Source organism: Strigops habroptila, chromosome 5 (genome assembly GCF_004027225.2).
Source record: "Strigops habroptila isolate Jane chromosome 5, bStrHab1.2.pri, whole genome shotgun sequence".
Classification (NCBI taxonomy): domain Eukaryota; kingdom Metazoa; phylum Chordata; class Aves; order Psittaciformes; family Psittacidae; genus Strigops; species Strigops habroptila.
The window spans coordinates 1,462,955-1,476,326 of NC_044281.2; the positions used below are offsets into that span (position 1 = coordinate 1,462,955).

The 13,372-nt window shown below is 41.9% G+C and overlaps 1 protein-coding gene across 1 annotated transcript in view; it reads left to right on the forward strand.

Annotated features, from left to right (window-relative positions):
• The window catches only part of ABCA12 (ATP binding cassette subfamily A member 12), an 84,164-nt gene that overhangs the window by 26,905 nt on the left and 43,887 nt on the right, over window positions 1-13,372 (forward strand). Inside the window, exons 8-18 of the mRNA XM_030486202.1 lie at window positions 279-391; window positions 1,437-1,533; window positions 1,662-5,819; window positions 6,455-6,570; window positions 7,275-7,381; window positions 8,823-9,076; window positions 9,189-9,301; window positions 9,748-9,872; window positions 10,693-10,866; window positions 11,771-11,935; window positions 12,903-13,104. Coding sequence (XP_030342062.1) covers window positions 279-391; window positions 1,437-1,533; window positions 1,662-5,819; window positions 6,455-6,570; window positions 7,275-7,381; window positions 8,823-9,076; window positions 9,189-9,301; window positions 9,748-9,872; window positions 10,693-10,866; window positions 11,771-11,935; window positions 12,903-13,104 — 5,624 coding nt within the window. The remainder of the gene's footprint in view (window positions 1-278; window positions 392-1,436; window positions 1,534-1,661; window positions 5,820-6,454; window positions 6,571-7,274; window positions 7,382-8,822; window positions 9,077-9,188; window positions 9,302-9,747; window positions 9,873-10,692; window positions 10,867-11,770; window positions 11,936-12,902; window positions 13,105-13,372) is intronic.

Here is a 13,372-nt window from a genome sequence, read left to right on the forward strand (position 1 = left end):
TTTAAGTGGTTAAAATCTATAGATTTTACATAACCCTTTGAATAAGTACTCCTAACGAGTACCACACATCTGTTTGTGCTACTATACCACCACGGCTTTCCCATCAAAGCGCATCATATTTGTATTTTATGCATGATCAAACAAACAATTAAAAGTAGGGGCAATGTCTTGTGTGTCAGACACTTTAAGAATGATAGGCTGCACTCCAGCTGTTTCCTATTTGAATACTTGCTTTATTTCTTTTCATAAAACTGGGTGTGTATTTGTTTTTCCTTTAGCATTCTGCTGGCAGCTCAGAATGTCTCTGCATCACTTGTGACTGATGATAGATTCAAAACTGTTCAGAATGGGGTTACAGATCTTCCGTACTCCCTGAGCTGCTTGGAGCAAGGTAAGACTCCTCCATGTAGTCATATCTCTGCTGAAAAACTGTGGTGCTGAGGAGCAGCAAACTGCAGGCTAATACATAACCATATAGATTGCATACTGTTCAGGGTTCAGCATAATGAATTCTTCTTTCAACTTTTTACAAATGTGAGTAAAATACCTTATTTCAAATGGAAAAGTAAAAAAGCTTTGTTTTGTTAATGCAATGAATGAACATGAGTTTGCAGTCTCAGTGGACATGGGGAGTGGTCATTTTTTATCTTGATTTTTTGGGGGCGGGAGGGTGTCAAAATCTGCCTCTAGTTATGGGCTCTGTCAAACACACCTCAGTATAACAAAGTAGGGGCTGGGCCTGGGCTGCACAACAAGCAGTAATCATCAGGATTAGCCATTCCTCTAAACCCCTGTCAGCTTATAGCAGAGGCAGAGTCCTTGATGTCCACCTCTAACTGAGGTTATGTGAACAGGCAAGGGAAAGGTACAGCATCTAAATGCTACAAGGGACAGATGGGTAAATGCTATCCGTTCTCTACTTGTTTCGTGGAGGTTATGGCAGTTTAGGGGAATAAGAAGAAAGATTAATGCAGTTCAAGTAAGGAGGACGTGGAGGTGAGTCTTGTGAGAGGACTGGGCACGTGGGGATATCAAGATGAGTGTAAATGGCTATGAGAGATATAAATGATATGCAGACAAAGACTACGTGCAAGTAGTAAAAAATGATTCCCAGATGAAGGGAAAGAAACAAGCTGTGTAACTGAGGCAGAATGGTTCTAAAGCAGGAGGAGAGCTCCATTAGCACCCACATCACATGGGCATTGAGCTGTTCCTGAGACAGAAAATCATTTCTTCAATGGTAGGTAGCATCCTGACTTCCTTCAGAAGGCCAGTAAGAGTTACACCCCAAAAGAGCACCTAAATTTCTAACCAACATCTTATCTTGTTATAGGAGCCTAACTTCATACATGCATGTTATCCTTGACAGATTTGCAATACAGCTCTTCTCAGTTTCCAAAGTAGTGTGATCTTTACTCTCTATGTATTTGTTCTAGATAAAGAAAAAGATTTGGTGACCAGATATATTTGTAATCCCTTTGTTAACTGGAAAGACAATTGGACTTTAGTATCTGAATTGGAGGAAGTTCTGAGGTAAGACATTAGCTAAAGGGATATTACTAACAGTATAATTCGTATCTATGATCTTTGCTCTAAATCACCTTACATTTCTACTTGCATTGATTTCATATTCACTAAAATGCTTTTTTGTTCCCCTCCAGAAAAATAAAGTCACCAGAGATTGGTGGAAAAGACTCCAAGATATCCATTAATTCGGATGACTTAGAAGCCATACAAAAGTCTCTACATCGTTTAAAAGACTTGGAGAAAAAAATGAATAGAAGTGAATTAAAAAGCTTAGATCTATACAGAAATTTGAAGAATGAAACATTACAGAAATTGTATGCAATTCTTGAACTGGGAATGAATCCACATCATGATTATAAATTAAAGGAACCATATAATAAGGAAATAATTGATGAAATCTATAACTTCACATCAATGCAATTACAGAGTGACTTTAATGGGACTTCCATTTTCAATATAATGACCCAGTGGAAAGAAATTCAGAGTGCTTTAAAATTAGCTACAAGGATTTGGAATCCAGTTCTGTTAAATACTTCTAATTTTAGTGCAGTGCACACTAAGGATGCTCTCAAATTGTTGCTTTCCACTAGCGTGCCATCCTCTCTGGAAGACTTGAGGGACCATTTAAATGGAATGCAAGAAGTGCCATCTTTGTTTTCTGATGTTCTCCTGAAGCCTGTGTCCTACAGAAACTTTCCAGACCAGCTCCTAGCTCTCCAGAAGCTGTTTTTTATAATGACAGACAAAACCATAGGTTATCAGTACCTACTGATGCCTGTGTTTGAACTGATGCGAAAAGTAGAAAACTCCATGGGTGAGGCCTGGTGGGATGAGTTGAATGCCTACTGGCGCATTGGGGAGAAACTGAGATCAATGGAGTGGAATAACACAGGCATCAGAGCCTATGGGCAGTTTTTAGATGTATTAAACAGCCATTTTCAGAAGCTCAATAATAATTCAAATAGTGCTTTCAGTGAGCAATTGGATCAACTGTCAGAATTTATGACAGCTGTGTTTAAAGAGTTTGGGGAGAACTCTGAAGTAGCCAATATCTCACTAGTCACTCAAGCCATACAAAAGACCTTGTACATATTAAAAGACTTACAACTGAATTATAATGTCAGCAAATTAAAATCTATAGATCTTTTCTTTAATTTTGACAATAAAACCTTTAAGAGCTTGTCTGAACTTCTGAGGACAGCAATGAAAATCGTTCATTATACAAGTGCCGGGGAAGCTTCCAGTGAAGAAATAATGAACCCTGTTTATAACTTAACACGTCTTCTACTGCAGGAGTTCAGCCAGTCTTCCTTACAGCACGATACTGCACTAGAGGCAAAAATTTGGCAGTTTTTGCGTTTAGCCTTGAGTCCTTTCCTCGAGAACAGCAACGATGGTTATGGGCCATCCCAGAACTGCTCTGCTCAAGACTTACTCCACGTAACGCTCGAGATGCTGTTTGAAAATGCCACTCTGAGCGAGTCCTTAGCCGGGAGCCCCTGCAAAGCCCTCTTTGATTCCTTGGGCATGGAGGGTGGAACAGTGCCCAATGGCACCTTTACAGACATGTTCCAGCAGGCCTTAACCAGCCTGAAACTGTCTCCAGAGTTTGCTGCTGTCTACAAGAACAACAGTGACCGCTTTTCCAAGGAGCTGGCGTGCATCATCCAGTCTCTGCAGTTTTCTCTGAGCTTCCTTTCCGAATTAAACGTTGTCTCCGAGTTGGAAAACTCTTGGGTAGAGGAGAAGGCGAGAGCTCTGGCTGCTTTCACAGAGGGGCTGCTGCAGAGCGATGCCTCCTGCCCCATCCCCGTCCGGGATGTGGGAGATGTGCTCCCATCTCAGCTTTTGAACACGCTCATTCCTCTCATGCTGAACGAAACAGTACTGAACTCCCTAAATTTCTCTGGCAGCTCAGCAGACTGGCATAGACTGCCTGTGTTTTCCCATCTGTTAGCGACTCTTTCCATGAGGAACAGCAGTATATATGAACTGCTACAGGTGGGCAGAAATGCTTCTAACCAGTCGGAGTGGGGACACTTCTCACAGCTGTGGCATGCCACTGGCCATGTGTTGACCACCAAATGGAACCTAACAGAAGTGGATGAATATGTGAAACTCCTGGAAGTTATGAGGAAAGCTCTGATTCTTGTGGATTTTGAGGCAGCTCCTGGGAAAACATTAGTACATCAGATCTTTCACAATTCTAGTGGTGGAATTAAATCCTCAGATCTGGATGATTTGTATAGTTCATTAAACCTTTTTTTCAATTCCACTTCTCCCACAAACAGCACTGTGGACCTAGAAAGAATATTTCCAGAAACACTTCCATTGTATGAAGGTGGTGGTGAAGGATTGTTCTACCCTGATCACTATGGAAAAGATAATCAAGATATTCTAACCATGGCTGCAGTGATTTGGAATCAGATAATTCTAAACAGGACTCATTTTAATACAGAGAAAGCATGGGAGGTTATCAGAATGATTGCACTTCATGCAATCTCGCTTGAAGACATTGAAAATTATCTCAGCACAAGTGAAAAAGTGTCATCATTATTTTCTGACTTCTTGTTGACCCCTGTAACTTCTGAACATTTTGCAGAACAGCTCTTGTCCCTTGAGCAGCTTCTTGCTGCCCTGGAAAAGGTGAATTCCAGTGATCATTATCTGCTGGTCTCTTCTTTATCTGAGCTAATAGAGAAACTCCAGAGTTTCCCTCATGAAAGGCAGGCAAATGAACTTCATGCTTTCTGGCATATTGCTGAAGTACTCCACTCCATGAACTGGGATAGTGCAGACGATACCATTTCCCAGTTACTTCTAGATATGCTGCAAGATCAGTTCACTACTATGAAAGATTACTCCAGTCTTCATTTCAGCAAGGAACTGGAGCAGCTGATAAATTTTGCATTCTCCATGTTCAAGCTGTATGGTGAAGACAACTCCAGAGGTACCAACACCTCCATATATTTGCAGGCCGTGCAAAGGAGTAGCTTAATTTTAAAAGGTTTGCAGAAAAGTTATAACATCAGTGAGCTTGAAACTATCAACCTGTTATTTGATTCTTACAGTAACTATACCCAGAGACTGTTTGAAATGTGGAGAGCAGGAATGGAAGTCCTTCATGATGTCAACTTAAACAAAACGTTCAAAGAGAAAATGGACGTTGTCTATAATTTCTCACATTTGCTGCTGCAGGAGGAGTTCAGCCAGTCTTCCTTACAGCACGATACTGCACTAGAGGCAAAAATTTGGCAGTTTTTGCGTTTGGCCTTGAGTCCTTTCCTCGAGAACAGCAACGATGGTTATGGGCCATCCCAGAACTGCTCTGCTCAAGACGTACTCCACGTAACGCTCGAGATGCTGTTTGAAAATGCCACTCTGAGCGAGTCCTTAGCCAGGAGCCCCTGCAAAGCCCTCTTTGATTCCTTGGGCATGGAGGGTGGAACAGTGCCCAATGGCACCTTTACAGACATGTTCCAGCAGGCCTTAACCAGCCTGAAACTGTCTCCAGAGTTTGCTGCTGTCTACAAGAACAACAGTGACCGCTTTTCCAAGGAGCTGGCGTGCATCATCCAGTCTCTGCAGTTTTCTCTGAGCTTCCTTTCCGAATTAAACATTGTCTCTGAGTTGGACAACTCTTGGGTAGAGGAGAAGGCGAGAGCTCTGACTGCTTTCACAGAGGGGCTGCTGCAGAGCGATGCCTCCTGCCCCATCCCCGTCCGGGATGTGGGAGATGTGCTCCCATCTCAGCTTTTGAACACGCTTATTCCTCTCATGCTGAACGAAACAGTACTGAACTCCCTAAATTTCTCTGACAGCTCAGCAGCCTGGAACAACCTGTCTAGACTCTTCAGTGTGGCACAGGATGAGCTCCACATGAACAACCTGCTGCAGAGACTTCAAGGCACCTTCAGCCTCACCAAATGGAGTTATTACTCAAGCATCTGGGATGCGGTTGACAGTTTCCTAAACACCCAAAGGAATCTAACTGAAGCAGCTGCCTTTGCAAAGTTGTTGGAAGCAGTTGTAAATAACTCTGCCAACGATGTGTCAGCTCTAGAAATCACAGAAGCCATTCACTACATTCTCAAGAGGCTGTATTTCTCTGATCTGCTAAATGAATTCAATATAAGTTCCAGTTCGGCTTTTCTCTCCAACAAAACTAGTTTTGACAGTGTGATTGATATTGTCGCTCATCACTTCATTGTCATGGCAGAAAACCTCTACAACAAGACTCTGCCTTGGGCTCAGAGTGACCAGACTCTGTCACCAACCAGTTTGATCACACGGTGAGTTTGCTTTTTGGGTATTGCAATGGCATTTGTGGGTAGTGACCACCATTCTCATTCCAGCATGAGAAGTATGTCATTTTCTTCCAGTGGAGCACCTTAAACCTGCAATCACCATAATTTAGGATACTAGTTATAAGGTGGGTTAAATTGAAGAAGAAGTAATTTTCCTTGAACTGAACATATAGCTAAAAGTGGGACTTTCAAAAATCTTCCGTGTCAGGGCATATCAGTTCACAGTGGAAGCAGAATCCTGTAGAAGGTTTGCTACCAGTGGTAAACTCTTCGGAAACCCCTTCTTTATGGTATGACTCTCTAATTTTTGATTCTCAATCTCCCCTAGGCGTTACTTTCCATCTATATCTTGTATCCACAGCGAACCTTTCATTCAAGTGTGTTTTCTTATACATATGGTTTGAGAGTGAGTGACAGCTTTGGGAGATGAAAGCAAAAAGAATTGATGAAATATAATTGGGATGGTACTCATTTAGGAGGTGTCATGGGAGACACATGGCTTCATCTGGAATTCTTATTTACACTGCCAAGGAACAGCATCTACACAGCTGACAGGTTGCTCACTAATGCACCTTGTTTCTGAAAGAGAAACTGATTTAAAATCCTATCTTATTTTTCAGATTTCTGTTTTTAGAATTTGAAAACACCATCTTACAGGTGACAGTGAATAGCAGCTATAGCTCCTACCTGATGTGTTTAATAAATGCCACTGAAGTTGAAGACAGCAAATTGACAGGTAATCATGATTTCATTAATGTCGTGGGACCTCCACTGGAATATGTTGTGCCTGTCTTTTCAAAGTGCTTTATCTAATGCTGAGAAGGAATGGCGCTACATTATTTTGTCTGCTGGCAATTAACTGGAGCTGTGAGACTTCTGGAAGCCAGACTCCTTTTTCGTTTGAGTTCTGTCACATTGTGGCTAGAAGTTTTCCATCCAACCCTATCTACAAGGCGTGTCTACTCTTCGCTATGTGATGACAGGTTGCTGACACTCAGACAAAGAAATCTTACAAATAAGAAACCTATATTCCCTTCACAGCTTTATGTACCTGTAAGATGACAGCAGTTATTTTTGAGAGTTAACATGGTACTTCACATAGATATTCATCATATGAGCTTATTGCAGAACCTGAGAGGTTTATCTGCTTACAGAATAGAGATACTGTGTGTGCTCTGAAGGGCGCTGTCAGAAGTTGTGTTATCAGTGGGGGGTGGATTTCTTTAGGACCAGAGCACCTACTCGGACTGGATCCATTATAATCCAGATTACAACCTAGGTCTTGGTCTGTGATTTCAGAGGTGCTGAGCAGTGTCAATTTGGTGGAAAATAGCAATGATCAGTAGGCCTTGGGACAAAAGTGCTGATATTCCCATCTGCAAAGTTTCTGCAAGTCTGGTGTTTTTGTCTTGAGTAACTTTTGTTTTCTTCCTTGCACAGAAAACATCGCTCTGCTTTTGAGGCAAATTCATCTGAAAAAGAACTCTTTTATGCAAAATAATACCTCTGAGAAACATTCATCCATACCAGAGCTCCTGAAGCTAAAAGTGAGTCTGCTTAAAATGCTGACTTGAAGGACATCATGCAGTGATACATGAATGTGCAATGGAGGTTTTGAAAAACAGCATATGGAAAAAATGTTTCTTAAAAGAATAGCTGATAAAAACTAGGACTGAAACTCTCTTTTCTGCCTGCTGCCTCTATTTAAAGGTCACCATCAAAATGGGCCAAGGAACTTGTTCTTATGTGAGTCCTTACCAAGTGTGCACCTATTTTTCTGAGAAGGCAGAGGTGTTCCTGTCCTTCCACTTTCTTGGCTAGAATGGCTTCTGTTTTCCACCAGCCATCCCAAAAGGATGAGCACTGCATAGGTTGCCAGTGGCAACATATTCCTCATAACTCAGTGCACCAGTAGTTTTAAAGTTCAGTACACTGAGACTTAGCGAAGCATTGTGGAGAGCAGAGATCATTCTGGCATGCCCCAGCTTCATTTGAGATGTAGGGAAGAATTTTTGTAGGCACAAATAGCAGTTAGATACCTCTGCCCTGCTGAAAATCAGTGGAATTATTCATACCCAACTGGCAGTTTTAAACACGACTTAGTTACCACATGTCCAAGTCCACACATGCTCCCTTTAGCCCTAGATGTCTCACAGCACCATAATGGTTTCTGAGATTAAGCACCTAAGCAATAGTGACTCAGGGATTTCCTTCACCAGCTTTGGATTTGGCAATGCCTCATTTGAATAAAATGCCTCTTACACCATACATATGTCCATGACTGCAGTAATAATATGTATGCACTTTATTGTATAAGAAATAGAATTTAGAAGTCTTCCTTTTAAAACAAAAAAGATAACAGTATGCAATGCTATTGCTGCTTAATATATCTGCAACAATAATACGGCGAGCTGCAGTGTGACGGGTACTCATAGGCACAAAACAGCAAACAGTCCTTGCCATGAGACACTGATAATGTAAATAATAATGTCAGACAAGAGGGAAGCCCATAATAGTAGAGTAGGCAAAGGACTATAATTTTACACAGGTTGGCAGATGTGGAAGTCCTGACTTGTAGCCACCTCTGTTTCATATGCTGTAGTACAGTTGACCAGGCAGTATCTGGAAAGCTAAACCTGTTGCACAAGATATAGATTTATTTGGTGTCTGGGAAGATTAATTGGTCAGCAGGTAAGTCCAAATGCAGTATTGCTGTGTATGCATGTTGGGCAGGGGAAATGATATGTTAAGGCTTGCAAGGTTTATAGATGTTGTGCAATGTTGCGTAGCCAGGTCTTCTACAAGCTCATGTAGGAATGATTGTTATAAACTGGAGACCTTTCGAATGAACTAAAAATATATATTAAAATTTTAATCCTAAAGAAAAATGGAAAGGGACAGCTAGACTTTTAAAAACCTGCCTTTTATAATTCTGTCACCTAAATGGTGTTTGTGCATTTGTTTTCCTTTTCACAATTTCTTTTGAAGATATCTCGCCTCCGGGATCTGACAACACTTCTTTGTGACTATGAGAGCTTTAAGTCAATGCAGCATATCTGCCATCTCCCTAATGTTAGTTTTGGAGAACTGTGTGAACAAAGTCAATCTCATGAGCAGCTCCTCCACACTATTGAACTGAGCAATCAAGTTGTGACCAACGTACTGAACCACAGAAGAATCTCCCAAGAGCTTCAAAACATACTTATTGGGGATGCCACGAACATCCAGACACAAATGAAGTGGTGAGGCTCTCACTCTGCCTTAAACTGCTTTCGTATTCTGTTTATGACATGGCTTCTTGCCTTCTTTTCATATTCTTAATTTTGTTTGTGGTTTTGTTTTTTTCCAATTTAGGTTTCAAGAAAATGTACCAGAAATTGCTTTCTTTCAGGAGATTCCTCAATATATGGCTGCTTTGAATTCCATGTTGAACATCACTGAGAATTTAACATATTCTAGTAAACAAGGTAGTTTTCTGTATTTACCTTACAATGTGGATAAACACCATTACTGGTACCATACTTCCTGCTGAAAATCCCAGGAGTCCCTTAGCTGCCAGGAAGATGTGATATTAATGCAATAACCATACACCAGGTCCTTGGGATCTTTTATCTAGGGTAATTCTGAAGCCTGTTCTGTTTGTTTCCTGTACAGCCCAAATAGTCCTATGTGCTGCAAGTCCCAAATCTTTGTCTTTGAGCAACTTTTGCTGTCACTAGGCCTGTCAACTTCAGCCTACAAATCAGACTGTAAAACCTAGGAAATATTACTGTATTTTGCAAGTTTTGGGATTTTTATCAGCAGCAACGTACCACACTTCCATACTTAACCTAGAGTCCTTTCTGTGTCCTTGAGATAGCTGTATGCCTGGAGAAAGCAGTAACTTCAATTGTTCTTTGATTTTTCTTTACAGAGAAGTTAAGAGATGTGTTTAAAAACATGGACCAGCTCAAAGAGGACCTCAAAAACACAACAGGAATGTCCACAGCCAGTATTGATGCTCTTCTGGAAGCATCTCTCCCAGAAAACAGCAGTCAGGTAAGTTTGTGGTCATCCTTGTGGGAGATCTTGTTGTTTTCTTGCTCTCAGACCGTGAAAACCAGAATTTGCTAGTGAATTCAGCTAAGCAGATCGGTGCATGCATGACAGCACAAAGAGAGGTGGATGATCCCACAGGGATAGACAGCATAGAGTGTTATGGATGAAAATCACCATCAGAAGTGCAATAAGAGCCATCATTGACATCAGTCCAGCCCCTGGAGACCAAGAGCCATATGGTCTCTTTGGCTGTCACCAGTAGCTGGTATGCAGCCAGGCACTGCCTGGTGAGTGAGGGCTCCAACCTGCAGCAAGGACCCAGTTCACTGTGACAGACTAATGAGGACTGAGTGGGGTCATTGGTGGGGTCTTCATTGCTGAGAAGTTGTTGTGGTCCAGATGGAAAAGCACACTTCTAACCATGTGAGAGAACTCAGGATCCAGAAATAGCCTCCCATAATGAGGGATGAGCCTGCCTTCCGCAGCGTCCTGCACAAACAGAGCTCCAGATGCTTTTCCCCTTCCCAACCATTTTGTCTGGACTGAGCCCTAAAGAGCCCACTCTTTTCCAAACTTCCCATGCATCAGCTGATGGCAAATTGAAGCCACAAAAGCTTTTACTACTGTGCAAGCTGGGCAGTAAAACACAATCCTTAGGATTTGTCTCTTGGAGCAGGAGTAATGGGGTAGGCATTTTGTGGTTCTCAGGGTTGAAATATGACCCTGTGGAAAGAACAACAGCGAGGCAAGATTAATCCATGCATACTGGAGCGAGCAGTCTACCCTCTAACAAATCTTCTCTTTCTTTGTGCAAACACAGCTCATTTCTCAGATCCTCCAGCTGGAATCTTGCAGGGTCTATCCTGCTGACCCACAGCTGCAAACAGTAGTGGAGGAATTCTGCAATCTCTCTCTTTCAGAGAGGACTCGTGAGATGTACATCCTGGGGGTCACTCTGTTGCGACACTTAGACATTTACAATTTCTTATACAAGGTTAGTGCTGGATTTGTAGAGTGCTTTCTGTAGTCTTTGCTGCATGTAGTGGCTGAAAGGTCATAAAATATCATTGAAGTGGCCAGGAGCGATGCTGATTTACACAAGCCAAAGATCAGGCTTTGCTCATGCAGTGATTTTTATTGCATATCCATGCTGTGACAGTGTGGATATAAATGAGGATCCCAGCTGGTGTAAACCAGCTAACCTCATTGAAAGGCACTGGGCCTACTCTAAATGCTCCCTGTCGTATATCATTTATATGCTGCACAACCTCTTGAACATTCCCCTCTGAGTTCAGGCTTCCCAAAAAATAAAGCACTGGGCTAAATGTTTTTTATTCCTTGAAAAGGGAAGCCCTAGAAAATTTCCTGTAAAATACATGTTCCCAATCTAATTGGCACTACCAAGGTAATAAAAGATTCAAATATCCCATGCACACAACTATAGAAATAACGTGTAAAAATACCATTCAGAGAGAGATGCGTATTGAATACATGTTTAAAAATGCTACAGGAGTGATCCTGGGGAAGAAGAGTTATTAAATGAGAATGAATTTGGCTCAGGCCAAAAGTCACTCACAGGGTTTGACATCTATGTTGTGCAAAATGCTACCTCATAGAGGCTCGAATTATGTCCCAGCCAATATGTGATACACATTTCCCAACTGTAGGTGTTTGGAAACACGCACTGTTCAGGATATGGAATATTCAGCAGAGTGGTTTTCAAAACCACTTGGGGATTTAGGAGTACAAATCCCATTCATTTCCTATGGGACATCCACTCCCTAAGCCTCCTTACAGATATGTAAATCCCACAATCTTTGTCTTGGAATGAACACAATACATGTATGTGCTCACAGATTCCTGCTAATCATAACTGATTTCCTTCCTGCCTCTTGTAGATGTTTTTCCCTAAGGAACTTCAGAAGCCCATGGACAAGATGTTAGGCCTTCTGACAAAAGTGAAGTATTTCAGAAACCAGGTTGAATCTGGTGTTGATCCATTACTGCAAGCTGTTCATTCACTGAAAAAGCTCCGGCAGTCTAGAAACATGCCACTGACTAAGGTACGTGTAGCCTGCATGTGCTTTGGAGCCAAAACACCACTGGAACAGTTTCCACAGTAATTTCTTACCTTAAAAGCCAAAGGTGTGTTAAATCATAGATTACTGAATCTCTTTTAAAGCAGCGGTGTTCTAAGAATCTCTATCAAACTTATATATTGCCTTCCAGGGAGAGCTTTGATTTGGAGCAGTGGGACTGCCATATGCTCATCACAGGGGGGACACTAAGTACGTGTGCCGTGAGAGGGACAGCAAGAACAAAAATACAGGAGGTGGAGAACTGTCTTGAGGGAGGGTAGACTTCCAACAAAATACTGGCAGGGGTCAGCTTGTGAAAACAACTGAAGAACTGCCCACCAAAGGCTATCCAAAACCACACAAGTCAACAGCAAACCTTTGCTCTAGCTTTAGTGTGCATTAGATCACACCTGAAGCCTCAAGACTGCCCAAAACTTTGGGTACAACCCGCCATCCTGCTTTGACAACTGCAGGAACTTCAGCTTGCGCTAACTTAGTCCAGCACTGCATCCGGTCTCTCTTTGATCCATAGTCAATGACAGCATAGATCACAGGAATTGTTTCTGGTAGCCACTCTGCCTGGGCATTGTAGAACCACATGCAGTCATGGGGATAGAGGATGCACACATTTGTGTGACAAATTCTGTCTTGTAACCCAGGGTGTATATGTGTCACCAGGCACACGTTATAGGCAATTCCTGTACACACGTTACAGGCAATTTCTACGTTGGATTTCATACCTGGAAATGAGTTTACCACCTGTGTCATAGCAGAGGTTAGCAAATAAAAAAGCAAGATTTCCATGGAAAAGCCCCCTTTTTTTGGTAGAGATGAACAAGAAAGCAGTGTAAAAATGTTCAGTCCTTGCCTTCTAATTCTGTTATTTCTTTTTTCTCTCAGAGTGGGATGCTTTTCACAAGCAGAATTTATTTGCATTTTGTCTTTTTTGCAGGCATTATTTAAACCAAACAACTTGAGAATAACACGTGGCACATTTAAGTCCATGTCGAAAGTTCTCTGCAACCAGGAGATCACACCCCTGTTTTTCGAGTCCTTGCTTCCAGATTTTGGAGACCCTGTAAGCAACAGTTCCTATGTGGAGGATGTCTATGTCCAAAAGATGATGAGGAAATATGGGATTCCACAGGACTCCAGTAAGTCTGGCTTTTCCTTAAGGCAAAAACATTTCAGAGCCAAACTCTACTCTTTCCAACGAGATACAGTGCTGAGCTGTTCCCCTGTGTGTCTCTGGAGGGCTGTAAGTGCTCATTATTTATGCTAGCAAAAGATCTGGGGGGGGTATTTCCATAAATGTTAAAAGGAAAACAGCCTATGTAACAGAGCAGTGCTTGGCACTGCACTGTTTCCCATTTGTTGATGATCTGGTCTTGGGGCTTGAGAGGTCACTGCTTTTTCTTGATG